Source organism: Phacochoerus africanus, chromosome 6 (assembly GCF_016906955.1).
Source record: "Phacochoerus africanus isolate WHEZ1 chromosome 6, ROS_Pafr_v1, whole genome shotgun sequence".
Classification (NCBI taxonomy): Eukaryota; Metazoa; Chordata; class Mammalia; order Artiodactyla; family Suidae; genus Phacochoerus; species Phacochoerus africanus.
This window is the reverse complement of record NC_062549.1, coordinates 69248382-69276292: the sequence shown is the minus strand read 5'-3', so window position 1 is coordinate 69276292 and position 27911 is coordinate 69248382. Positions and strand designations below refer to the sequence as shown.

Sequence of the window (27911 nt, the reverse complement as noted above, 5' to 3'; positions counted from 1 at the left end):
TTAGGATGGCTTTTATCAGAAAGATAAGAGATTGAGGTTCCCTAGTGTGGAAAGTAACGTGTCTTTTCTATCAAAGGAAATCTTGGGAGTTCCCGTTGTGGCGCAGTGGTTAACGAATCCGACTAGGAACCATGAGGTGGCGGGTTCGGTCCCTGCCCTTGCTCAGTGGGTTAACGATGTGGCGTTGCCATGAGCTGTGGTGTAGGTTGCAGACGCGGCTCGGATCCCGCGTTGCTGTGGCTCTGGTATAGGCCGGTGGCTACAGCTCCGATTCAACTCCTAGCCTGGGAACCTCCATATGCCGCAGGAGCGGCCCAAAGAAATAGCAAAAAGACAAAAAAAAAAAAAAAAAGAAAGAAATCTTGGTTACTCCATCTTGCTCCGGTTTCGCCTTCCTGCAACCCCCAACCCTCCCCTTTCCCTCTTCTCCCAATAACAATTTGTTTCAGATTAGCCACCTGGGAAGAATGTGTGCCCTGACCTGACCAATGAGAAGGGGACAGATAAATCACCTGCATTAGGGATAAATAGGGGAGGGTCCTTTATGGAGTACCTGCGCCCTTCTGCAGAAGTAAAGAGCCTTGCTGAAATCTCCCAGTGTTCATGTGTCTCATTTTTCGACACTGACGACCTGAGCCATGTCCCCAACATTAGCGACTCAGTGGGTTAAGGAACTGACGTTCTCACTGATGCGGTGCAGGTTCTATCCCTGGCTCAGTAACTCCCACATGCCACAGCTTCAGCCAAAAAAAAAAAAAAAGAAAAAAGAAAAAAAAAGACAAGAGATAACAAGTGTTGGTGAGAGTACAGTATAGAGAAAAGGGAACGTTTGCACATTGCACATAGTTGGTGGGAGTGTAACTGGTACAGCCACTATGGAAAACAGTATAAAGTTTCCTCAGAGCGTTTAAAATAGAACTACCATATGACCCAGCAATTCCACTTCTGGGTATATATCTGAAGGAAATAAAATCACTATCTTAAAGGGATTCCTGCATCCTCATATGCATTATTCATTGCAGTGTTATTTACAGTAGCCAAGACAGAAACAACCTAAGTGTCCATTGACAGATGAGCAGATTTTTTAAATGTGAGATAGATATACATATTAGATATATACAATGTATTTTTAAAATTACACACAATGGTATGTTACTCGGCTATATAAAAGAAGGAAATCTGCAATTTACAACAACATGGATAAAGCTTGAGAGCATCGTACTACGTGAAATAAGTCAGACATGGAAAGACAAATGCTATATGATCTCACTTATATGTGGATCTTAAAAAAACCTCAGATACAGAATAGATTAGTGGTTGCCAGTGGCAGGGAGGGGTGGGGAAGTGGGTGAAGGAGGTCAGAATGCACAAACTTCCACTTATAGGATGAGGGGAAGTAATGTACACATGAGATATAATTAACACTGCTATACATGATATATGAAAGTGAAGAGGATAAATCCTAAGAGTTCTCATGACAAGGGAAAAACAGTTTTTTCTCTTTCTTTAATTCTGTGTCTAAATGAGATAATGGAAGTTCACTGAATTTATTGTGGTCCTTGTTGCATGCTGTAAGTCAGATCATTGTGCTGTACACTTTAAACTTATACAGTATGCCAATCATAGCATCTTTGTTAAATATATCATTTTCTATTTACATTTCTTTGTGGGTAAACAGTTAACTTCATGAACATGGATTTTTTGTTGTTGTTGTTAGCTAATCAGATCTGTGTTCACATGTCGGATCTGTTTCATTTTATTGTCCATTGTATGCAGCTGCCTTATTGATTGACTTTTCTCTCACGTGGGAATAGTGCATCTCAAAGAGTTGTAATAAAGACCGCATAGGAGACAACATGGAAAAAATGCTCTAGCGGTGTGTGACATCTAGTAAGAACCCGATAATTCATGGCCAACATGTTAGGCCTGTTTGTCCAGTTAATGAAAAAAAAAAAAAAAGAGTAGATTTTTAATGTCTATCTATTTGTGATACTTATTACAGCGCTGAGCCCTGCCCTGGGGAGAACAGCCTAGCCCTGATATGCATGTGTGACAGTGAAGCAGATGTCAGTTCAACAAGAGGGAAATTTCCTAATGATCAGACCTGTCTGAAAACCGAAAGAGCAGCCTGCAAAGAGCTAAACTGATGGACGTAGAAGCAACTGGTTGACAAAGTGGGACAGAATTACTGCCATTCCTTTCAACTCTGAGATTTTTTTTTCTTCGTCTTTTCAAGGCCACACCCACGGCATATGGAAGTTCCCAGGCTAGGGGTCGAACTGGAGCTACAGCTGCCGGCCTACACCACAGCCACAGAAATGCCAGATCTGAGCCGTGTCTGTGACCTGCCACAGCTCACAGCAACACTGGATCCTTAACCCACTGAGTGAGGCCAGGGATCCAACCCTCGTCCCCATGGATACTGGTAGGGTTCGTTAACCGCTGAGCCACGATGAGAGCTCAACTCTGAGATTTTTATTAACGAGATGTTTCACACTGAGTAGATAGTGCCTCCAGGGTAGACATTAGGGAAATATTTTTGATGCAATCCTTGACCCAAGGTGGACAGTTGAAATTTCCCAAGTTGCCACATAGTGTCAGATGAAACAGAAGAGAAGGAAGTTAGCCTGGCAAGTCTTTTAGGGCCCTCAGGTCATTCTGGCACTAAGGCCCACATAGAGTTAACCGTCTAGAGAATGGTTGCTTTTGCTCAGGCTTCTTTATGGATTTAGAGCCTGTCACATTTCACTTGTTTCATGAGCATCATCTACAACCCACACTAAAAATTAATTAGCGAAACAGAACTGTCACTACGGTTATAGGACACAGTGAGTCTAGAGACAGGCATGTAATGTTCACCATAGAACTATCTGGCGAGGCCACAAAAGCTGGAGGGCCTGACCAAAAGAGGATGATAAATCAAGCTGCCCTAAGCAGCCCTGCCGAGGTCCACAGTAAAAGAGGAAGTGCCACAGATCCAGTTACTGTCAGCACAACTCCACATGTGAGCAAATGTAGAAACAACGATAGAGGCCAATCCAACACATCAGTCAGAAATAGAGCAGCTTATTTTTTTCTCCATTATTATTATTACTATTTTTTAATTTATTTACTTTTTTAGCTGTGCCAGCAACATGCAGAAGTCCCCAGTGCAGGGATCAAACCTGCACCACAGCAATAACCCGAGCCACAGCAGTGATAATGCTGAATCCTTAACCCTTGAGTCACCAGGGAACTCCTACAGCAGCTAATTTTAAACACATGAAAGTTTTACAGGCTTAGTGCTTCAGTCACAGGCATCATCAGCAGGGCCTAAAAATGCCAGGTGATTCCAAACTTGAGGACATGGAGTCTAGGATAGTCTAGGAGGAAGAAATGAAGTCAATGTGTACACAAGTTCCATTGGCGTTCACATCTCCAGCCAGCCCTCGGGCAGATTCTCTACCCACGATGGCTGCATTTTGTCCGTATGAACCAATGCATTCTTTTTGACTTTAATTAAAGTTGGGTTACTGTCGCTTGAAAGTGGCCTAATGACTATCATGTTTTTATTGTATCATGTATCACATGCTTACTGGTGAGACACAGCATTTTGGAGGCATAAATATAAAAGTTGTTTTCTGTAGTTTTTTGGTTGTCTTTTTAGGGCCACACCTTTGGCCTATAGAAGTTCCTGGGCTAGGGCTTGAATCCAAGCTATAGCAGCCAGCCTACACCATAGCCACAGCAACGCTGGATCTTTAACCCACTGATCAAACCACGTTTTCATGGGTACTAGTTGGATTCGTTACTGCTGAGCCACAACAGAAACTCCTAAAAGAATTGTTTTAATTATTTAATTATTGCTCTACTGGCTTGATTCTCCCTCTCTCGTCTTTTAAAGACGTGCCCAGGAAGTCTCCTGTGATGTAGCGGGTGAAGGATCCAGCATTGTCACTGCAAGAGATCACTGCTGTGGGCAGGGTTCGGCCCCTGGCCAGGGAACTAACTTCTGCCTGGCTCAGGCTCGGCAATAAATAAGTAAATAAATAGCTCTGTAAGCCTTGGGAAAAACCCCCTCTCCTTCCCCTACAAGGAGAGGAAGTGTTAACCGGCTACAAGTACTGTTTCCTTTCCCCTGTGGTCCCTTCTCAAACCTCCCCTTACATAAACTTGTGGGTGAAGAAAGTGGTTGATAAATTCAAAATTCGGCAGTGTTGGATCCCATCAAATAGCACAGGGAGCTATACTCAATATCCTGTGATAAACCATAATGAAAATATATAATGGCACAAATGAACTTATCTACAAGACAGAAACAGACTCACAGACATAGAGAACAGACCTGTGGTTTCCAGGAGGAAGGGGAAGGGAGTAGGATGGACTGGGAGCTGTAATAGATACAGACTATTACATTTAGAGTGGATAAGCAGTGAGGTCCTTTTGTACAGCACAGAGAACTGTATCCAGTCTCTTGAGATAGACCATGATGGAAGATAATATAAAAAAGGGAATGTATATGTATGACTGGGTCTCTTTGCTGTACAGCAGAAATTGGTACATTATAAATCAACTGTACTTTAATAATAAAAAATATATGTATATAACTGAATCACTTTGCTGTGCAGTAGAAATTAACACATGGTGTAATCAGTATTTCAATAAAATAATTTTTTAAATTTGGCACTGTTGGACAGTGGAATGTGGGAGTAGTACCTTTGTTCTCAGCTTTGGGCCTTGCCAACAATTCCAGAATAATAAGGAATTTACTATTGAATATCCAGACACAGGTTTTGTAACATGTGGCATTTTTAAAACCACACCAGAAACGATCGTAGGCATCAATTTGCATCATTGTTAGGGTCCTAACTCTAAACTGAGTGCCACACATTTTGTTCTGTTTTCATAGGGTTTAGTATATATGATGATAGCATCAATGATAGCACCAATGAAAGCTGATCTCAAATTTAAGGGAAATTTTTTCAAGAGAAATTTAGAAGATAGTCAAACATATTAAACAAAGACAACTTCAATTGGAAAAACAAATATTTCTTTATATTTCTGATGCAATAGAATGCTTACAGTTCTTGCAATGTTCAAATTACAATCTCATGCATCAATGGAAACACCGCCCAAAAGATCTTCTTGTGTAGTTTTAGGGTTAGCCTTTTAAGGGGGGCTCTAGATCTTAGAGCAGTGGTTCTCAAACTTGAGTATACATGTGTCAGACCCCTATGTGGGTTGGTTAAAATGCTAATTGCTGGGCCCAGCCCCTTTCTGCCTCAGTGGCTAGTGTTGGGGATGGGGTGAGAGGTGGTCTGAGAATCTGCATTGCTCATAGGCTCCCAGTGAGGTCAGTACTACTGACCTGGGAATCAAATAAGAGAAACACTAAGGGCATGATTTCCTAGCTAAGAGCATCCAGTGGGCCCTCTCCAACCTGTCATTTCTTGATTTGTTTCTATACTGTCTGCGGCTGCTTTCTTGGTACAACTCAGATTGAGTAGTTTCAACAGACCAAGGCCTTCAAAGCCTTTTTTGGTCCTTTACAGAAAATTTACTATTTGGTACTTTATAGAAGCTCATCTCTGGTCCAGTACATCACCATCTAGTACCTAGCCAGCTCTGCCACGTCATGTCCTAGACAGGACAAAGGATAATTACAGAGGATAACTATAAGGATGTTGCCATGACTTGGGCTTATTTCCCTAAACATGCAGTATGATAAAATTTTATGATAACCTTGACCTTGCATGGCTCATTTACAGCTATATAGATATTTGCTCAAAACCTTGCTTTATATTCAGATCATTGTTGTAATTTTATCAGTTTATTTATTTATTTAGTCTTTTTGTCTTTTATAGGGCTGCACCTGTGGCAATGGAGGTTCCCAGACTACGGGTCTAATCGGAGCTGTAGCCGCTGGCTTACACCATAGCCACAGCAATAAGGGATCTGAGCCATGTCTGCGACCCTCACCACAGCTCACAGCAACGCCGGATCCTTAACCCACTGAGCAAGGCCAGGGATCGAACCTGCAACCCTGTGGTTCTCAGTCGGATTCGTTAACCATTGAGCCATGACAGGAACTCCATCAAAGTAGATTTAAAATGTTAATTTCTGCTGTATAGCAAAGTGATTTGATGTATATATACATATATAGAATATATTCTGAATATATATTCTTCTTCATATTCTTTTCTATTATGGTTTATCATAGGATAATGAATATAGTTCCCTGTGCTATGCAGCAGGACTTACTGTTTATCCATCCTATATATGAGTTTGCATCTGCTAATCCCCAACTCCCAGTCCTCCCCTCTACCACACCCTTTCCCCACCGATAATGCCCAAGTCTGTTCTTTGTATCTGTTTCATAGATAGGTTCATTTGTGTGGACTTTTTTGGGGGGTGGGGGGCCACACCCTCAGCTATGGAAGTTCCCAGGCTATGGGTCGAATGGGAGCTGTAGCCGCCAGCCTACACCACAGTCACAGCAAGGCAGGATCTGAGCTGCGTCCACGACCCACACCACAGCTCACGGAAACGCTGGATGCCCAACCCACTAAGCAAGGCCAGGGATTGAACCTGCGTCCTTTTGGATACTAGTCGGGATCGTTACCGCTGAGCCATAATGGGAACTCCATGTGTCGATTTTTATTATTTATTTTTGGCTGCACCTGCGAGATGCGGAACTTCCCAGGCCAGGGATTGAACCATCACAGCAGTGACAATGCCAGATCCTTAACCTGCTAGGCGAACGGGGAATTCCTGCATTGTGTTTTATTTTTTGCTTTTTAGGGCCTCACTCTCCGCATGTGGAAGTTCCCAGGCTAGGAGTCAAATCAGAGCTACAGCTGCTGGCCTATGCCACAGCCGACGCGCAATTTGAGCCGCATCTGTGACCTACACCAGAGCTCACAGCAACACCAGATCCCTGACCCACTGAACGAAACCAGGGATTGAACCCACATCATCATGGATATTAGTCGGATTTGTTTCCAGTGTGCCACGATGGGAACTGCCCTGTGTTGTATTTTAGATTCCACATATAAGTGATTTCATATGGTGCTTGTCTTTTTCAGGTTGTTATTTTGATTTCTTTAATGAAAAGATTTTTTAAAAAGGTCTCCATACACCTTGAAAGATAAAGAACTTTGGAGTTCCCTAGTGGCCTAGCAGTTAAGTATCTGGCTTGTCATTACTGTGGCTCTGGTCCCTGCTGTGGCGTGGAGTCAATCCCTGGTCTGATCTATGTTATCTAGCAACAAAGGAAAATCAGAAGGATGCAGAATTTATTATAGGGGAGTTGCATCTCATAGAGATAAGTACACAATGGCAAAAAAACCTCATGGAGTCAGAATTATGCTTGGAAATCAAAGTCACCTTTAAAAAAATACAGTCTACAACATTTACAGACCATGTTGGATGAAGGCTCCCAAAGTGCCCAACAAAGCCAATTTTTCCTTCAGTGTTCAAACAGATGGCTCATTCTCTGGGTGAGCACCAGATGAAGGAGTTGGCTTGCATTTGAGGCCATCTTGTATAAAAAACACTTATCTTTAAACACTAGAATCACACTCCGCACAGTGAGAAGCTCACACTGCAACGCACAGAGAATCTATGACCAACTGAGGGAGCTGTGGATTAATGTCTCCCTTTTAACCCTTAGTCTGGGGAATACTCAAGAGAAATGGTAGACAAAAGTGAATGCATGATTCAAATGCTCAATATGCGCCCCCCCGCTTCCTCTTACTCTCTCTCTCCCCCTGGCCCAGCATATACAGTTGGATTCATAAAACTTGAATGTGCCTCTGAGAGGACTCCCCTATGTGCATGAAGATAATGATAATAAAATGTCTTTAAATGGTGGTTCCTATTCCAGTCCTGGCACCAGTTTCTGGTGTCGCTCTGCTCAGGTTATAAATAAGAAACGTGCCCAGGTAAACTTAAGGGGAGAAGATTTAAAGATTTACCAGCATCACTACGGTACAAGTACTTGGACACTGACATCGCTGTTCACGTCAGGGCTTTTTAGCTCTAAATAATCCAAGCCGATTGGGCCATTCTGTCACCATCCACCATCTCTGATCCCTGAAAAGTTATGGCCATAGCTGAAGGAACCATGGCAAAATGCAGACACCTCTATTTCACAGACAGAGCTACTGTGGGCTACATTCCTTTGCTAAAGGCAACATAACAGGTTATCACTTTAAGGCCCCAACCTTAGTTTTTTTGGTTGTTTTTTGTTTGTTTGTTTGCTTTTTAGGGCTGCACCTGAGGCATATGGAGGTTCCCAGGGTAAGGGTCCAATCGGAGCTAAGGCGGCTGACTACACCACAACCACAGCAACGCCAGGTGTGAGCCTCATCTGAGACCTACACTACAGCTGACGGCAACACCGGATCCTTAACCCACTGAGCAAGACCAGGGATCGAACCCACAACCTCATGGTTCTTAGTTGGATTCGTTTCTGCTGCGCCATGATGGGAATTCCCCCCAACCTTATTTAGTACAGATATCAAATACCAGGAACTTCCACAGGCCACAGGCAAGGCAAATAAATAAATACATAACATTTAGGCTAGAGCTGGACCCCAAACCCCAGTCTCCTCTAATTCTAAGAAGCTGACTTAGTAAGTTTCTTGGTAAGTAAATCAATAGCTAACTTTGGCATAATCATTACAGAAACATGAAAAGTATATAAAATAGTACACAATTATTTTAACTGCTGAATGTGTAAGTCCAAAATAGGATAAGGTAAAACATCCTGTGTCATGAGTAGCATCCTGCAAAATATAAATTTTAGTTTCGGCCACCTGTTAGAGCTAGTGAAAACTAGGAATGCCGCCTATATCGATCTTGCTGAAGAAGGTAACAAAATTTTAAAAGGTTCTTGTTCTAGTAAAACTGCCTTATCCTTAGCATACTATCTATCCAACTAAAGTTTGCTATTACAACATGAGGAAATGGAACACTGAAGGAAACAAGCTCATCTGCTTTCCTGTCCTGTATTATAACCAACAGCTCAGTGATCAAGATCTTAATTTACAGTGTTTTTAACTCCTTACCTTTTATCACCCTATACTTACTACCTACTTTCCAATCACAGGGTGAGAAGATTCCCATAGACTGTCATCCGCAAGAGTTTTACTACATACTGTTCACACAAGACCTTAAATAAGAGCCTAGTAGGCCATATACCAAACACCATTTAAGTATCTTCATCCAGAAGTGTCTTGTTTATTCTAGTAGATAATTGTATTCATTTAAGTTAAAGAAAGTTTCTGAGTCAGAACTTGAAACTCAGGAATTATACTTTTCTTTCGTCCTATGCCCTGCACGCCACCCCCAATCACCACACAGGACTTGGACTTCTTTTTAATTCAAAATAAGAAAATATAATGGGAAATCAGGGTATCTCTAGAAATTTCACATATCATGCAAGATTTTTCTTTAAAGGAATGCTTATTTAATAAATTATTAAATATTACTGATTTCATAAAGCACATTTATATATTAGTTTTAGATGTACTTTGGGAAAATTGTTATGTCTATGCCAGTCACAAATGTAAGAACAGAAAGCTTTAACTGAATAAGAGTGCATGGGAGGCAACTATTAAAACACATATGAATCTGAAATCTAAAAGGTAGGTAGTGGTGTTCCCATCGTGGCTCAGTGGTTGACGAATCTGATACCAACCACGAGGTTGCGGGTTCAATCCCTGGCCTTGCTCAATGGGTTAAGGATCTAGCGTTGCCGTGAGCTGTGGTGTAGGTCGCAAACGAGGCTGGGATCCTGTGTTGCTGTGGCTCTGGCGTAGGTCAGCAGCTACAGCTCCGATTAGACCCTTAGCCTGGGAACCTCCATATGCCATGAGAGCAGCCCTAGAAAAGGCAGAAAATCAAATAAATAAATAAATAAATAAATACGTAGGTAAAGAACTAATCTGCTTTCATCCTTTTTCATCAATACCTCGTATGCAAAAGGGGGGGGAGAATTTATTAAGAAAACTTTCAAATCTTCAGTTGAAATTGAAACCACTTCTTACAGAGCACACAAGCACAGAATCTTTGTTTTATATAAGCTTGTATTGAAAATAAACCCAAATATCCATTACATTTGTGTACTTGATAGTTACAAATTGTAAGGTACATTGCAGGTCCCTGTATCTACATATGCACATAAACTGGCTCTATTTACCTTAATAATGAGATTGCTTCTGCAGAGCAAATGATACAATAAATATTCAACTATTTTAAATTGTTGCTATTTCTATTTTATGGTCAGTGATATGTCTTCATTGTTTTGAAAATGTAGACAACTCAAATTAAATAGTACTGTTCCTCTACAGTAAGTACTAAGTAGGTAACTTACACATGAGCACAAACACTTATAAAAGCATCTTACTCATTCCTTTGGAACAGATGAAGAAAAATAACAGCCATAACTTGCTAAAGTCATGTAAAATAGCTGCCTTTCTACTAATGACATTTTTGCTTTTAGAGTTAGGAAAATTAATATTTTTAATTTAGAATTTACAGATAAACAGGAAATGTGTGATACCCATTAACCAAGACTCACAAACCAACATAATTCCATGTTCACATAAAAATAGACGCTATAATTTATTATAACATATACCAAGTAACAATGCAAGCTGATTACAACCATCAAAGGCTTCTTCATCCTAAAATATTTAGGCTTTTGAATAGTTGTTAGCTCTAAAACTTTTATATCCATTTAAAGTAGTCAATTGCTGAAATTTAAGCCTTCTTCCCAGCACTGCCTTAAGAAATTTTTGAACTATATTCTTGAGCTTTTTTTTTCTTCTTAGGGCCACACCTTCGGCATATGGAAGTTCCCAGGCTAGGGGTCCGATTGGAGCTGCAGCTTCCAGTCTACACTACAGCCACAGTCAACAGATCCCAAGCCATATCTGTGACCTATTCCGTAGCTTATAGCAATGCCAGATCCTTAACCTACTATTCCAGGCAAGGTATCAAACCTGAATCCTCAAAGACACAATGTCGGGTCTTAATCTGCTGAGCCACAACAGGAACTCCTATTCTTGAGCTTTTAGAATCTTTTTACTTGGATCATGACCCGCTTGGATATTTTGGATATCTGCAGAATCCAAACATTTGAGGGTACAAGTACTGTCAAAATATCTTAAAATAGGTAATACTATTGGGGGCTGAAATTAAAAAAATTCAAGTTTAAGACACTCTCAATCTATAAAGAACATGTAGGAGTTACCCCGGTGGCAGAGAAGGTTAAGGCTCTGGCATTGTCATTGTAGCAGCTCAGGTCATTGCTGTGGCTCGGTTTCGATCCCTAGGCTTGGAACTTCTGAGCGTCTTGGGCATGGCCCAAAAATAAGTAAGTAAATAAAAGTTAAAAAAAAAATAACATCTGTCATCAAATAGTCGGCACCGTGCTAAGAGCTATTTACAGTCCCTGACATTTATAATGGCAGACACCAGAAATAAGCCCACGGGGAGTTCCCCTTGTGGCTCTGGAAACGAATCCAACTAGTATCCATGAGCATGAGGGTTCAATCTCTGGCCTCACTCAGTGGGTTAAGGACCTCACATTGCTGTGGCTGTGGCTGTGGCTGTGGATGGCAGCTACAGCTCCCATTTGACCCCTAGCCTGGGAAATTCCATATGCCACAAACCTGGCCCTAAAAAAACAGAGAAAGAGAAAAAGCAAAAAAAAAAAAAACCCACCAAAGTTTTTTAAAAAATAAATAGGCCCAAGGACAAAATGAATAAAAGCCAAGTAATAAAACAGCAAAGATATTCAACTAACAATTAATGGTTTTATAAAAGCTTTTGTTCTAAATTTCAATTTGAGCAGTTTCTGAAACCAGTTGGTTAGAGGAAAGGGGTCTCCTGGACTGAGTAAAAGCTTTAAACTAACAGCTCTCCCAAGAGATTTAGATTTTGGAAGTACAAGAACTAATCATGGTTTTTTCAGCCTCGACAATATCAAGCGTCCCCTCAAAGCTGTTAAAAAATACCCATGCCCTTGCCCCATCCCGAGACTGGCTCAAGTGTCTGAAGTCGGGACAGATAATGCTGTTTATTAAAAGCATGCAAATAATCCTAACGGGCAGACATATTGAGACCCAAAGAACTAGATGCGAGGATCAAATAAAAGGATCAGAAAAAGCAGATGGTAATCTAGGAGTCTGATGATCTTTCATGGAAATTAACTCATCCATGCTAATATAAAAAATATGGAGTATTGAGATTTATCACATTCTCACTCCAGTTGATTTTTAAATAGATTCAAGATAAAACTAATTCAACTTGCCTCCTTAGTGCACTAAGAATTCAAGAATTGTAATATGAGAAATGTCCTAACAGGTCAAGCCAGCAAGTCTCTGCTCAGCCTCAGAGAAGGACCCAAAGGAGTTCACCCATCAGAGGCTAGTCCTCCCACCCCTACTCTAGATTATACTTGCTTTTGAAACTCATTCTACATTAAATGTTCTCTTTGCTATATCTCATCTCTCTCTTGGATCCACCCCACTAACACTTCAGTCCCTCCTATCCTAAAACATGTCTCCCTAGATCGTCCATCAGCGTTCTCGCCCACAATCCTATTCTTCCAGCATCTCCCAGCTCACTGTCCAACAAGCTCAGCTGCTAAGAATCCTGGAAGTTTCCCTGCACAACGAATCACCACATCCTTCTGTGGTAATGCTTAAAAAAAAAAAAAAAAAAAAAAAAACTCTCAAACCTGTCACCTCGCTCCATGCCCACTGCTACTTACTGGAGGTCAAGTCACCAATGCATCTGCATTGCAGATATGGAAGCAGCCTTAAAATCTGGTATCCTCAGATCCACCTTTCTCCTCTCAGAGCCATTCCCCACTTAGTGGCCTAAGTAATCTCATCTTAGGCAAATTATCAAACCTGTGGTTCAGTTTTTTCACATGTCCACTTTTTTTTTTTTTAGGGCCATACCTGCAGCATATGGAAAATCCTGGGCTAGGGGTCAAATTGGAGCCATAGCTGCCAGCCTACACCACAGCCACAGAAACATAACAAAATCAATTAGCAACTGCAGAGCACAAGAATGGTAATTATTATTCGTTCACTAATTACAAATATTTAATAGCCATTCATTGCTTATATTAGGAGAGGAAATAATATTCAGGGACTAAATCAAAGGGCCTACAATGTCGTTTTTTCTGGCCTCCACCATTTCAGCTTCAGACTCAAACACCAGCCTTGCTTTTACTTATGAGCCTTCGCAAAACTGTTCCGTTTGCCTGGAAGGCTCTCCTTGTCCTCTTGGGCCAGTGAACTCCCACTCATCATTTAAATTCTGGCTTAAACTTTAATTTCTCCAAGAAGTGTATCCTGACTCCACCCCCCTTTCCAACCACTAGGTCTTCCAAACTTCCTGTACCCCTTTGTGTTCCACATTTGTAATGATCTCTTCCATGATCTTTCTTCCCGCGAGACTGAGCCCCATGAAGGATTCTTTCTGTAACTCCATCCATTAGCACTATGACTAGGACAATTTAATAACCGACTTAACAACATTAACTGAAAAACACTCAATTACTGTCAGATCAGTTGCTAACTGTTGGCATTTCTGTTACTATTACTGAGCTTCACCAGAAATGCTATACAGAAGGAGTAAGGAAAGTATCTCACCCTGCCCCCTCCACCGTTTTTGACCGTGCCTGAAGCATGCAGAAACTCCCAAGCCAGGGATGGAACTCAGGCCACAGCAGTGACCACACCAAATCTTTAACTGCTAGGCCCCCAGAGAATGCCTTCATTTTTTTTCTGCATGTAAAAGTTGTATTTCTACATAACTTGTGGAGTGACAGAATATCTGCTTCGCCTATTCTGCTATTGCAACACGAGGAAATGGAACACTGAAGGAAACAAGCTCATCTGCTTTCCTGTCCTGTATTATAACCAACAGGTTGGTGATCAAGATTTTAATTTACAGTGTTTTTCACTAACTCCTTGCCTTTTATCAGCCTACACTGACTACCTACTTTCCAATCACAGGGTGAGAAGATTCCCATAGACCGTCATCCCCAAGAGTTTTACTACACTGTTCACACCAGATTTACATAAGAGACTAGTAGTCCTTATATGAAACACCATTTAAGTATCTTCATCCAGAAGTGTCTTTATATGTTGTTTATCATCCTTATGCCAGTTTTCTACTGAACCCAACTCTCGATGGGACAGGAAACACTTGCTCTTATTCCCACTAGATACATCTTACTTTAATTCTATGTGTCATGTGGATCTAATTTTTTTAAAAAAGACTTTAGATTGCCTGGAGCAACTTGATACATTAAAAAATAAAATCAATACTAAACATATAAATGCCCGTGTAAATAAAGTTTGTTTTACAAAGCTTTATTTGTACATACAAATTCTGTTGAAGCAGGACACTTGTTCTCTGAGTTTCCACACTGAGGGTTAATAATTCTTTTTCCCTTAGAATGTATCTCATAAGAGTCCTGGCTTTTGGCTCTTTCAGTCTACCTTGGGGTTTTTTATTTTTTTCATTCATTGGTAAGGTCAGTATGGCTAATTTTCCACATATTTCCTTTTTCCATCTTCTTTCATTCCCTACTATCATTCTAAATTCATTGTTATGCTACTTGCTTACTTAGCTGTCTTCTAATGCATTTATCTTAAGCTAAAATTTCCATTCCCCCCCCCCACCAATCATAAAATTACTTTTTCCTGTGAAAGCATAGCTGGATAACTGAAATGTTTGCATAGATATGTCCTAATAAACTATCTTCTCACCTAAAGTATTTAAACATGAGAAAATGAGTACTTACATTTTCACATTAAAGTTCCTATCAGAAGGGAATAGAATAGAAAAACATCAGGAAATAGGCTGGTCCAAAGCCACTGGTACTGAGGCTTGGAGTATGGATTCGACATGGGCTTGAATGTGGCACTGTCTCTGCTGTGGTAAGGATTCAATACCTGGCCTGGGAACTTCTGCATGTCAAGGGCGGGGCCGAGGCGGGGTCAGAGCAAGAGGAAGCCAGAGCTTTGAGGGTGATCTGTGCTGTCAGAATCTACACAGTGAAATGAAGAGACAAAAGACAAACTAAATGGTCAAAGGTACAGCAGACCAGGCAAAAGTTGAAATAACTGGGAAAGAGACTGGCAGGGACCATGGCAGCCAGGGAAGGCTCCATGGAACAGCCTTCAAGAACAGAATTTGGTCATTTGGGAAAAGAATGCTTTTCAGATGAGTACACGTGTACAATGCATTTACTGTAGACTCAAGATGTCAACTCAATTAAAAATATGAATGTCAGGTCAAACAGAAGAATGGGAAAGGTTACCGAGATCTTGAGAGCCTAAGAATTTAGATTTAACACAATAAAACTCACTAAAAGCCAGGAGAGTAGGAAAACATATAATAATGATTTTGGCAACTATATGGTCATGAAGGGCTTCTGAGATTTAAATTCCCATCTTGATACTTATTATACTTGAGTCCAGTTACTCTATTTCCAAGATTGTTTCCTCTGTGAAATGAGATGAAAATTCCAGCTCACTGGACTGCTGTGATGATTAAAGGAGACTGCACAAGTAAAAGGCGAGAACAGGGTCTGGATCATTGTTGGTGCTCAAGAGACGTTAAATATTATTAACAAGTGAGAGCAGGAATCCAGGTGTGTGGTAATTAATCCAAACAAGGAAAGAGCCAAACACCAAATACCCATCCCCTCAATATAGAAACACCACTGTAATTGTTTTACCACCATTAATTCATATATAAACCCTCCCCAAATGCTCAGCACATACGCTATATACTCCATAGTGCTGGCAAACCCTAAGAAAACCTAAGAAAGACTCCCTCCCCTTCAGATCTCGATCTCAATAATAAGCAATATAGTGATAGAAAGTAGCAGACCATAAATGACACATCCCAGAACAAATAAGTACCACAATTAAGAGGAAGAAGGAATCACAGAGTGAAAACTGACTACAGGAGTATAACGAATCTGTATAAAAAGCTGTGGGAAACACTGTCACACAACTTGCAAGTTGCAAATATTTTTTACTAAGAAATGGGCACGTCTCTTTAAAGAATTTCTGTAAGTCAGGTAAAAACCATATCCGTCTTGCCCTACCAAAAAGTGAAAAAAGGACAACTATTAGAAAAAACAAACAGCTCTTAAATATGTAAAAAGTTTCCTCTCAATAACAAGAGATCCATTTTTTAGAGCATAAAGGGCTAACTATGAGAAAACACGGTAGGAGAGGCTGGAGGGAAGCAGAGACTCTCTCATCTTGCCAGCGGTGAGAGGAAACTAGAATAACCTCTAAGGAGGCATGAACTGCCACAAGGAAAAGCCCACAGCTTCTCAAATAGCAATTCTGCATCTAGGAATCCATCCTACAGACAGACTTACACAGCACTACTTGTAAGAGCAAAGGATTACAATCAAAACACTGGCTAAGTAAATGCTGGAACATTAGTAAAATGTGAAACACTTCACATTACTACATTACTCTCATTGCATTTTTGGTGCTAGACAAAGCAGTACAAACTAATCCACAGGCCTTTGTTGACATTAGAGCAGAAAATGACCAAGGTACAGTTAAGATTGATCTCATAGATCAGAATGTGGCTACTCAAGAAGTAAAAAAAAAGTAACCTTTCGGGCTTACAGACATATTTCTTGTAGCTCAGGCAGGGTTTTAAGGGCCTGAAAAAAGCCACCAAGTGCAGAAGCTCTGCACCATTAAAAGCCCACAATCCATGTGAGGAAAACATGGTTTCCCTCTTTAGACAGGCCAGGGGCTCCCTGGCGTTTTCGTGTTGCAGTCTAATCACATACCTAACTCTTCTGGCCTCCAGACAGAATTCTTGACTGCTGACAAGCACCTGGGTTAAGTCACTGGACTGGAGGCCAGCAGTGGTAGAAACAAGAAGGGTTGGCAGGGGCCCACCATGCAGGCCGCTCGGGAGCCAGGCCACCTGGTCCGAGTTGTGGCTTCACCATTTACTAGTTCTGTGACCTGGGACTAATGACTTATTTAATTTCCGGCTCCTTTCCCCCATCTATAACATGGAGATAGAACAGTACCTACCTCATAGCTGGTAAGGATTAAATGAGTAAGTATTTGTAAAGCACTTAGCTCAGTGCCTGGCACAGACTTAGTTTTTGTTAATTTCTGGCATACCTACCATGAGCTCAGGTCTAAGTGAACTAAAAAATTCACAGGCTTTCCAGCTGATAGATACCGCAAAGGAAAGGGAAGCTCTCAAAGATGAGGGTAAAGGGAGATTTAAATGGTATCTACACAAAACTAAATGAAAGCCTGACAACAGATGAGTTCTTCAAGGGACATTCAGATGAAAATCAAATAGCTAAGGACTGAACCTCATCAAAACAAAATAAAAAAACCCACCCCAAAACAAAACAAGGCAAGCACCCTCCCAATCCCTGACTGGATAGATAAAGATAAGGAGTCACATGAAGTGTGATTAGAAAGGGAGAATGTTCCACCTGAGAATCAAGGACAAGAAGAGAATCATGTTAAACTTCCAGTAACAACTGCATCTTGTAAATTTTCGGTTTTTTCAGTTACTTCCAATGATCTCACTAGATCTTCCCATGAAGTAGAGAAATTAACCTCATTTACTAATGAAGGAAAACCTCATAGATTAATTACCTAAGATTACACAGCTAGCAAGTTATAAAATAGGAATTCAAAACCACGACTATAACAATTTTATAAGAATCAGAGTAAGTCAATTTTAACTTCCTTCAATGGACCAAGCATCATAACCCCTCCCACTTTTTAAAAAAAGTAAAAAAAAAAACAGAATAAATGAAGGGATTTGCCTTAACATTAATCAATCAGAAACCAACATGCCCAGAAATGAAAAAACACAACCTGATGTTTGTTCCTATTTGCCCAAGTTAATGAGTACCTTTTATTTATTTTTTACTGTTTAAAAATTCTTTGTTCCTATTTATTTTTGCTGATAAAAAGAAAAATTCTTTTGTTCATTCTCTTAAAAAGATATTTGATCTCTAAATACTAGCCAGGTTCTCAAAGAGCTAAGTGTAGGGGAGAGACACTGGTACATATAATTTCAATCTAATGTGATAAGCACTACACTGCATATATGTACAGAGGAACCGATCCAAACCCGGCAAGAAGCAGGTGTGGTGCTGGGAAGGAGATGAATGGAGATGCTCGGGAATTAGCTGGGTAACGCACCTGCAGGGAGCTAGGAGACGGTGCCAAGTGGTGTGGATACCAACAGGCTTTGGAGTAATCAATAATGCTTATGCCACAAAAATGCAATATCCGTTCAATTTTAATTATGTTACCTTTTATTATTTTACAATATATTTCAAAAAACGCCATTACAGTTGCCTTAACTGCTCTATAAGACCTGGAATCAAAGAACACTGAGAATTAAAACACACAAACATCAAGCTGTAACACCTACTTGTGCTGAACCATTACTACCAAAGGGACGTCATTTTTTAAATAAGCAGATGTGTGGCAATGCAAACTAAAATACAAACTTGTTAAAACACAACGTAAACTTTGTTTCAATGGCTATAAGAAAGGAGGTGGTTTTGTTTTTGTTTTCCAACACATCTGGTCTGGCAGCAAACTGTATTATACATTTAAAGCAATACATGCCCTGAAAGCTTCTATTTTCTGTTGTGCATGTCACCTGAACCAGAGCCCAGATGGAAAAAATATCACTCTCAATACCTTCACCCCTCCCTCCATAAGGTCACAATGTTTTGAACTCAAGGTTCTCGGTGATGAAGTATTTTACAATAATTTTTCTCCAGCGACACTGGATGATTTTAGTTTTCTCTAAAAGAGAACCGATGAAAATGCAAGGAAACCCTCTAGGGTCCAATTTTCACTTCACATTCTCCAAGTAGTAAAATAGCAGCTCTACATGCTGATGAAAAAATTATTCCATTTCTTCCCATTAGTTTTTAATCGTATTAGCATTAAAAATTCATCTGGATTTAGCTGGATTTCCAAAAGGAAAATTTTAATGGCCCAATACTTCAAAAATTCAATAAAGGATTACATATATGTCATTAGCTCTTATCTACCAAAAATATATATGTATATATATTTGTATTTATTTATCTTACCTTCACTGAAGTCTTGCTTTTTTTCTGGCTGAATGTGACAAACAAGATGGAGTGGACAAATGCTGGCTTTATTTCTTTATAAGCAGTAATTTGAGTCTTTTTTTTTCTTTCCATTCCGTATGACTGCATGTTCACAGAAGGCAAACAAGGAAACACCTACCGAAAAGGCATCTGCCAAGCAACTCATGTTTTTAAGGTTAGACTCTACCAAATAGCACTATGGCATTATAGGCATTCCATTTTTGTTTTTTTTTTCTTCAAGTTTCTCAGTTACTAATTTTTTTCCTAGCAGGGGACAGCATGTAATCACAAATAAGGCCTACAGACCACTTCTGGTCACTCCCAGTGTCAGCTCTCAAGAGCTATTAAGAACCAAGATGAGCAGTAGCCCACTAGACCCACACTTGGTCACATTCCAACAGTCTCCATGACCCTTTGCAGATATACATGTTTCCTTCTTGACTTTGTGTTCCTATTATTAAAATTACAACAAATAAGACTGCAAAGTTTCTGTAGAGTTGGATTTTTAGGGGACTGTCACATTCCAATGAATATGTTTTAATTCACAAAATGTCATTAGTAATGTTCTGTCTATAAACATGGTTGGCAAAATTAAAAAAAAGGCACAAAAGGGGATTAATGAGAAATGTTTTCAACTTTCAGTGAAGAGTACCAAAGTATGTTTTACAAAAAAAAGCAGAGAAAAAGTTCAGTAATTCATGCACAACTTGAGCTTAAAAAAAAAAAAAAAAAAAGGAACTTCTCTTCAGATAGGCCCTGAGGCTCGAGAAAACGAGTTTTCCTAATCACGTGCTTCATGTAAAACAAAATGTAAAGCTGCACATATATATATATGTTTGGTATAACAGTGGACCCATTTTTTTTTTTTTTTTAAAGTGAAGCAATTAAAGGAAAACAAAACCAAAATACCTTCATAAACAAAGTAACTCCACCTGTAGCCTCTGTCCTTTTTACCACTTAGTGGGGTAAAATGTCCAATAAAATGTAAGATGCAGCATACTCAATCATGTAATCTAGAAACTTTTCATGATAACTTATTGCAAATTGCACTTGACAGTTCACCACAACAATGGAAAACTGGCCCCTTGTTCGTTCACACAGTCCTTGAGCCCCAAAGTGAAGTCACCAGTAAAACGATCTGGATAAAAAGTTTGCAGCTGTGCTCAGCCAGCTGGCCCCCCCCTCTGGGTGGGAGCCCACCCGAGACACTGCTTTGTCCTGCTCCTTTGTGGGACTCTCGTCCTCAGGCAGGTAGTCGGGCAGCTCTGTATTCTGTTCTACTTCCACAGGTGTGTCTTGGAATGGGACCAGCATCTGATACAGATAACAGGTTAAGAGTTATTACAAAATCAACCAAACTGGTACAGGTACATTTTGTAAATTCTGCTTCTCATTCTAACCACCATATTTATTCTCTTCTATGGTGAGCACCATGTAAGCACATAAAGGCAGAACTACACATGAAATTTCTGATGCTTTTCTCCTGAGGCTCCAGTAATAAATGTTCAATCTCTATCTATTTAAAGGTGACAAAAGCAAGTATCTGGCTGCAGCACGCCCCTGAGGGCTCACTGAACCTCCCTCCTTTCTACGGGAACTCAAATGATTACAGCCATATAGAGTCCTTTCCCCATCACAACGCTAGTGGAATGAGTAGCAAGAGGCAAAACTTTTCACTCCATATACTTGCCTAATGGAAGGACTGGATCTTTATTTTTTGGATTGGTAAAACCAATGTAGCTATTGATTAGTTAAAAAACAATACAAGGGAGCCACGTATTCTTTGTCTGACATCGCCACTAAGATCAAGAAGAGTCTGAAATCCACAAAAGATCTCTATTTCTAAAAGCATTAACTGTCAATCAAGAAATATTAGGGAGTTCCCATCGTGGCGCAGTGGTTAACGAATCTGACTAGGAACCATGAGGTTTCGGGTTCGGTCCCTGCCCTTGCTCAGTGGGTTAAGGATCCGGCGTTGCTGTGAGCTGTGGTGTAGGTTGCAGACGCGGCTTGGATCCCGCGTTGCTGTGGCTCTGGCGTAGGCCAGTGGCTACGGCTCCAATTCGACCCCTAGCCTGGGAACCTCCATATGCTTCGGGAGGGGCCCAAGAAATAGCAAAAAGACAAAAAGACAAAATTTAAAAAAAAAAGAAATATTAGGATATTCTGACTCAGCCTCATTCCTATATATGTGGCAGCTTTGGCCTACAAACGCTAGTGTCTGCTGGCCACAAGCAATCATCAGGAGTTAGGCACAGAGCAAAAAACATAAAGCTTTACCTCTTCTCCACTTTCACTTTTCACAACTTGCTGAGCCTTCATAACCTTGGTTGATGCTATTGCTGATGCCAAAGCCTAGGCAAGGATAAGAAGAAAACAATTTTGAACACTGATCTGTTTACCCCTAACTTCGAGCATATTCAGCCATTTAAAATACCAACCTCTGCTTTCAGATCTGAACGGATTCTCACCACACATCTCTGAACGGCCATTTGAAAAGTAAAGCTAATAACACCTTTAATTTTTAACAAAGCCTCTTCACATAGATTTCTCCGAGACTGAAAAAGTAAAAGCAAATTGTTATTAAAATTAGCAAAGTAATAAAAGGGAATAAATCAACTCAAACAACACTGAACTTAATCATTATACTTGGGGGAAAGGAGGCAGCAAGGGGCCAGGGAAAGCAAAAGCCCCTATTTCAATTCTATAAGCCCCTCTTTGAGGGCACACAAAGGTGGTGCTTAGTCAAGTGTGTGAAAATTTCTAAGATCAATGAAATAGTAATTCCTGCTAGGTTTTTTCAAACTTCATTACTAATACTTAATTTCAATCATTTTAATCAGAAATAAATTAGCCAATGTTAAATCTGGCCCTTTAAAGAAAGGGTTTGCTGACCCATGCCCTAGCTTAAAAATCTTCACAGATAAACTCTAATAGACTGGAGTTACAATTAGTGAGCATTCAATATCTGAACCACTATTTTTTTTAAAGCTCTAGGTATTTATACTTCATCCTTCACTTAATGGCATTCCCAGTGGTTACCACTGCATTCTCAAGGGTTATCAATATCCTCTTTGGTTCTCATTTTCCTCTGATAACATAAGCCCTTCAATGCTTCTTGGACTCCTTAATAATACACTACCCTGAGTGTATTATTTACACTTACACCGCTGAAGATTTATTTCATCTCTGCCTCATTTTATCTACATGGTTCAATGCTAAAACTAAGTGATTTTCTTTCTACTCCATCCCTTGGCAGACCATCCTCATCACTTCAGTCATCACTACCCTATAGAAGCACGGCTTGTCTATCTCTTCATTTGTCTACAAACCCAGCCACGTGGATATCAAGTGATCATCCCCAACACAAAATCCAAAGAGAAAATGGATTAAAAAGTAACTACAACCTCTCCTCATCCCTTTCTCCACCTCCAGCACAAAAACCAAACCATCATCTCTAAAGTCTCCTGTTTCTATATTGAGACCAGGCTGATTCGGTATTTCTGAGGAGCCAGGAATCTGCAAATGAACCCAAGTCTCTGGGTCACAGCCTTAGAAGCACTGTCTTCAAATTACCGGACACATTCTTCTCTTCTATTGACTAAAATCAGTCTCCAAACTTATTGCCACATCCTTCAAAACAAACTACATCATTGTTTATATCCCTACTTATACCATGTTTTCACTTCAGCATTTCAGCACTACCCAGGCAAGGAGCTGGGACACAGCGTCGTCCCTTCTGCAAAGCCCCTGAGGGATTAGTGCAAACAAGGTCCATGTTTCTCTCTTCCACAGATTCAAGACCAGGTAAACGTAAAAGTGAAGGAAAGTTTGCAGAATGTATGCAACATTAAAGTTAGGATACTGCTAGTCTAATCTGATGCCTTATTTTAAATGTGAGGAAACCAAAACATAGAAAAGTTAAATAACTTGCCTGGTTTATCACAAGAGTCTGACACTAAATTCTAACTGTGTGAGGCAGTTAGAAGCCAGATTCTTGAGGCCAATTCATCTTTACTTTGACACAAATTAACACATTTACAATAGGCAGAGCTGGGGTGGGGGTGGGGCTTGCAATTCTAAGATCTGGCCTTGGGGACAAGTATTTCCTCAGTAAAATGCGATCTTTAACAGAGCAAAGAGGATAAAGAATTAGCCACGAAAAGGGAGTTCCCGCTGTGGCACAACAGGGTAGGCAACACCTCTGCAGCACAAGGACGCAGCTTTGATGCTCAGCCCGACACAGGGAGTTTAAAGGATCTGGCCAACTGTGGCTCAGATCTGGTCCCTGGTACCAGGTAAATTCCATATGCCTCCAGGAGGCTGAAAAAGGGAAAAGAAAAAAAAAGAAAAGAAAACAAGAAAAAAGAAAAAAGGAGTTCCCATCGTAGCACAGTAGAAACAAATCTAACTAGGAACCATGAAGTTGCGGGTTCAATCCCTGGCCTCACTCAGTGGGTCAAAGATCCGGTGTTGCCTTGAGCTCTGGTATAGGTTGCAGACTGGGATCTGGCGTTGCTGTGGCTGTGGCTCTAATTAAACCCCTAGCCTGGGAACCTCCATATGCCATGGGTGCGGCCCTAAAAAGACCAAAAAAAAAAAAAAAAAAAGACCAAAAAAAGAATTAGAAGAATTAGCCACAAAGGCTGAACAACCTCTTGATTGGGATAGAGGGTCAAGATGAGGTGGTAAGAAGATGAAATTAGGAACTGGGCAAGAGGTAGAGGGTCAAAGATAACTGCCTAGCAACTGCTAAGACAAACAGGGGTGGGAGGGAGAGCAGGAATGGGAGAGATGGGTTCGAGGAGAAGGGGGTATGGAGAGTGGGGCGGGGGTCAATTCAGAAACTCTACATGGTGGTCTCTCTCCAAGACGCCAGAGCGGCATGATTTACAGCTGAGGAAATAAGGCAAAGGGAAAAAAACCTGTGAGGATCCAAAATCAGGAACAACTTTCCAAAAGGCTGCATACAGTCACTGTGTGTATGTGCGCTGCTTCATCACTATGGAGAGCAGACATGTTTGCCCACGCAGCTGTCCAAAGAGCAGTTAAGAGCACGGTTCTGAATCAAGACCCACATGCCTAGGTTCAAATTCCATGTCCTTTCACTTAGTAACTGTGTGACCCTGGGAAGCTACTTAAATTCGGTGCTTCAGTGGCCTCATATGTAAACTGGAGCTATAAATGGACTTTATCGTGTTTTAAAAAATGAAACAGCTGACACATCAGAAGGGTACCTGTAAATACTGCAATAAATGTTAACTGGTATTATTTACTGGAAATTACATCTCTGTAGGGAATCATAGGCTCTTTGCCCATTTTCCTGTTAGATTTTTTGGTTTTTTTTTTTTTTTAAGATCACTAACCTGATGTTAATCATTCATTACAATATTTTCCTACTTGTTTTTACCTTTAAAGAATATATTGGACAAACATAACAAAAAACTTTACTGTCAACCTAGAGATCTTTGCTAAAGAAATTTCTTTCACTGCCTTTGTGTTTAAAGAAGTCCTTGAAAGAGATCAGTTCAGTATTAAATTTCTTTAATTTCACAGTACTTCTTAGTACATTTTGAACTTTTAGTACCTGCTAAGATTCCCTCTTCCTTTCCCATCTCTGCAGAACTGACACTTTTTTTTTTTTTTTTTGGCTTTTTAGAGCTACTCTTGGGAAGTTCCCAGGCGAGGGATCAAATCAGAGCTACAGCTGCTGGCCTGTACCACAGCCACAGCAATGCAGGATCTGAGCCTTGTCTGCAACCTATTCCATAGCTTGTGGCAATAGCAGATTCTTAAGCCACTGAGCAAGGCCAGGTTTCGAAAATGCATTCTCATGGATCCTAGTGGGGTTTGTTACCACTGAGCCACAACAGGAACCCCTACAAAATATTTTTTTAATCCAAAAAAGTTAACCCTAAATAAACCAACATAAAAGAAAAAAAAGAAAGAGAACTAGAGCTAGTAGGCCAACAAAGAAGGTAAAATATTATCACAAAAAACTTTCAATGAGTCCAAAAGGCAGAAAAAGAGGAAAAGTGAACAAGGAACAGATGGGACAAATAGAAAGCAATTAGCAAGATGGTTGTTTTAAACCCAACCATATCAATAATCACATTAAAAGTAAAATCACTTTTACATGGTATACATTTTTAGTTTGGATACAAAAAAGCAAGGCCCAACTACACCGGTGCCTGTAAGAAATACACACGAAATTCAGACACAAAGAAAAGATATACACACAATCTCAAAAGAGCTGGAGCAGCTAATACTAAAAGCAGTCAAAACAGAATAGTTGAGAAAAAACCACACTGCACATCTACTACTCTGCAACACTCCAAAGACAGTACAAGTGGTTTTACCTTTTCCTTAAAGGTTTGGTAGGATTCACCAGTGAGGACATCTAGGCCAGAAATCGTTTTTATGGTAAGGTTTCTAACTACAAATTTAATTTGTTAGATACAGAACTCTTCTTTCAGGTTACCCGCTTCTTTTTGCGTAAGCATGGCAATGCATCTTTCAAGAAGTTTTCCTGTTTCATCTACTTTATATCAAATTCACTGGCATATAAATTATTTAAAATATCCACTTATTTTCTTCTGTATGCCTATATTAAGGATATATAGCAATGTTCTCTTGTTTCTGACACTGATAATTTTTATTTCAATCTTTAACCTCTGTTTTGGCAGGAGATTTATTTTATTGATTTAATTATGTCAACAACCAGTTTTTGTTTTCACTCATTTTTCTCTGTTTTTCATTTCACTGATTTCTGCTTTTATTGTTTCTTCTCTTCTGCTTACTCTGGATTTAATTTGCTCTTCTTTTTGTAGTTTTTCTAGTCTCCTAAAGTAGAAGCTTAAGTCACTGAGACCGTTTCTCTTTTGTACATAAATATGCAGGCATTTAGTGCTAATGAATTAATTCCCTTCTAAACACTGCTTTACCTGCTTCTCACAAATTCTGGTTTATGTTTTTATTTTTATTCAGTTCAAAATGCTTCATAATTTCTCCTCTGATTTCTTCACTGACCCATGGTTTATTTTAGAAATGTTATTTAGTTTCCAAAACATTTGAGGGATTTTTTCAGATAACTTTCAGTTACAGATTTCTAACTTGCTTCTCATTGTACTCAGTGAACATACTTTGCATGGTTCTAATTCTTTCAAATTGACAGTTGTTCTGTGGGCCAGAATACCATCCGTCTTGGTAAATGTTTCATGTGCACATGTAAAGAATGAGTATTACCTTGCTGCAAGGTGGGGTTTTTCATAAATATTAAATAGGTTAAGTTGGTTTTTAGTGTTATTTGAGTCTTCTCTATCCCTGCTGATTTTCTGTGTATGTGCCCTATCAACGGAAAGTGTTATTCACATCTCCAGCTCTTGTTGTGAACTTGTTTCTCCTTGCATTACTATCATTTTTGGCTTTACATATTCTGAAGTTCTCTTACTAGGGCATAAATATTTTAAATTGTTATGTCCTTTGATTAACTGACCCCTTAAGTGCAAAATGCCCCTCTTTAGCGTAAAATGCTAATATTGCAACTTATTCCTAAAGACAATTGTTAGCAGGTGACACTGAGGTAACCTGTTAACATGACTTCTCTCCCCCATATTATGAACCACGTCTTTACAAAAGTCTTACCGTATCATCAAGACCATCTATATGCAAAACCACTGTTTTGGCACGTTTGTTTGTGGTTCCCAGAAAAAACTGAGCTTTCCTTCGACGTGAATTCATTTCATTGAAACTATCACCATCTGCCATATTAGAAGATTGAAGAATGTCATAGATTTCAGAGGCCAGCAGTTTTGTTTCTCCTGGAGTTGTAGTCCTTGAAAAGAGATGTATAAATTAACAAAGTACTCTTGTTGCTTCTACTGCTTCTGTACTTTTATTTGATTTTGCAAAAGCTTGCTCTCTTTATTTTGATGTTTGTTCAATTTGAAAGAAATATCAGTGAATCCCAGAATAGTCAATAATGTAGAAAAAGCATCTGGTCTATAATAAAATATTCTAATTTCATTTTAAACTCATGGCTCATTGACATTCAAAACTCATCATGAGAGTGGTATAAAAGCACATTTAATAGAAATCATTAAATAGGAAATCAACTAAAAAAATCAGGATAAACCATGTCCCTAGATTAACACTAACATTCAACACTCAATTTGACCTTCAAGAAAACACGACACATACCAATCAAAACTATAATGAGGTACCACCCCACACCAGTCAGAGTGGCCATCATCAAAAAGTCTACAAACAATAAATGCTGGAGAGGGTGCAAAGAAAAGGGACCCCTCTTACACTGTTGGTGGGAATAAACTGGTGCAACCATATGGAAAACAATATGGAGGTTCCTCAAAAAAAATAAAAATAGAGTTACCATATGATACAGCAATCCCACTCCTGGGTGCATATCTGAGAAAACCATAATTTGAAAAGAAACACGCACCCTAATGTTCACTGCAGCACTATTTACAAAAGCCAAGACATGGAAGCAATCTAAATGTCCATCGACACCAGGAATGGATTAAGAAGATGTAGTGTGTGTGTGTGTGTGTGTGTGTGTGTGTGACACAAACGCACAATAGAATATCACTCGGCCACAAAAAACAATGAAATAATGTCATTTGAAGCAACAAATGGATGGACCTAGAGATCATCATACTAAATGAAAGGTCAGAGAAAGACACATATATGATATCACTTATATGTGGAATCTAAAAAAGTGATACACAGA

At 39.8% G+C, this 27911-nt stretch overlaps 1 protein-coding gene across 1 annotated transcript in view; it reads right to left on the bottom strand.

The window, feature by feature from the left end:
- Positions 1-18315: 18315 nt before the first annotated feature.
- The window catches only part of ARMC1 (armadillo repeat containing 1), a 33134-nt gene continuing 23538 nt past the window's right edge, over positions 18316-27911 (bottom strand). The window contains exons 4-7 of the mRNA XM_047783844.1: positions 26810-26999; positions 21607-21723; positions 21446-21520; positions 18316-20479 (exon numbers count right to left, since the gene is read on the bottom strand). Coding sequence (XP_047639800.1) covers positions 20288-20479; positions 21446-21520; positions 21607-21723; positions 26810-26999 — 574 coding nt within the window. The 3' untranslated portion in view covers positions 18316-20287. The remainder of the gene's footprint in view (positions 20480-21445; positions 21521-21606; positions 21724-26809; positions 27000-27911) is intronic.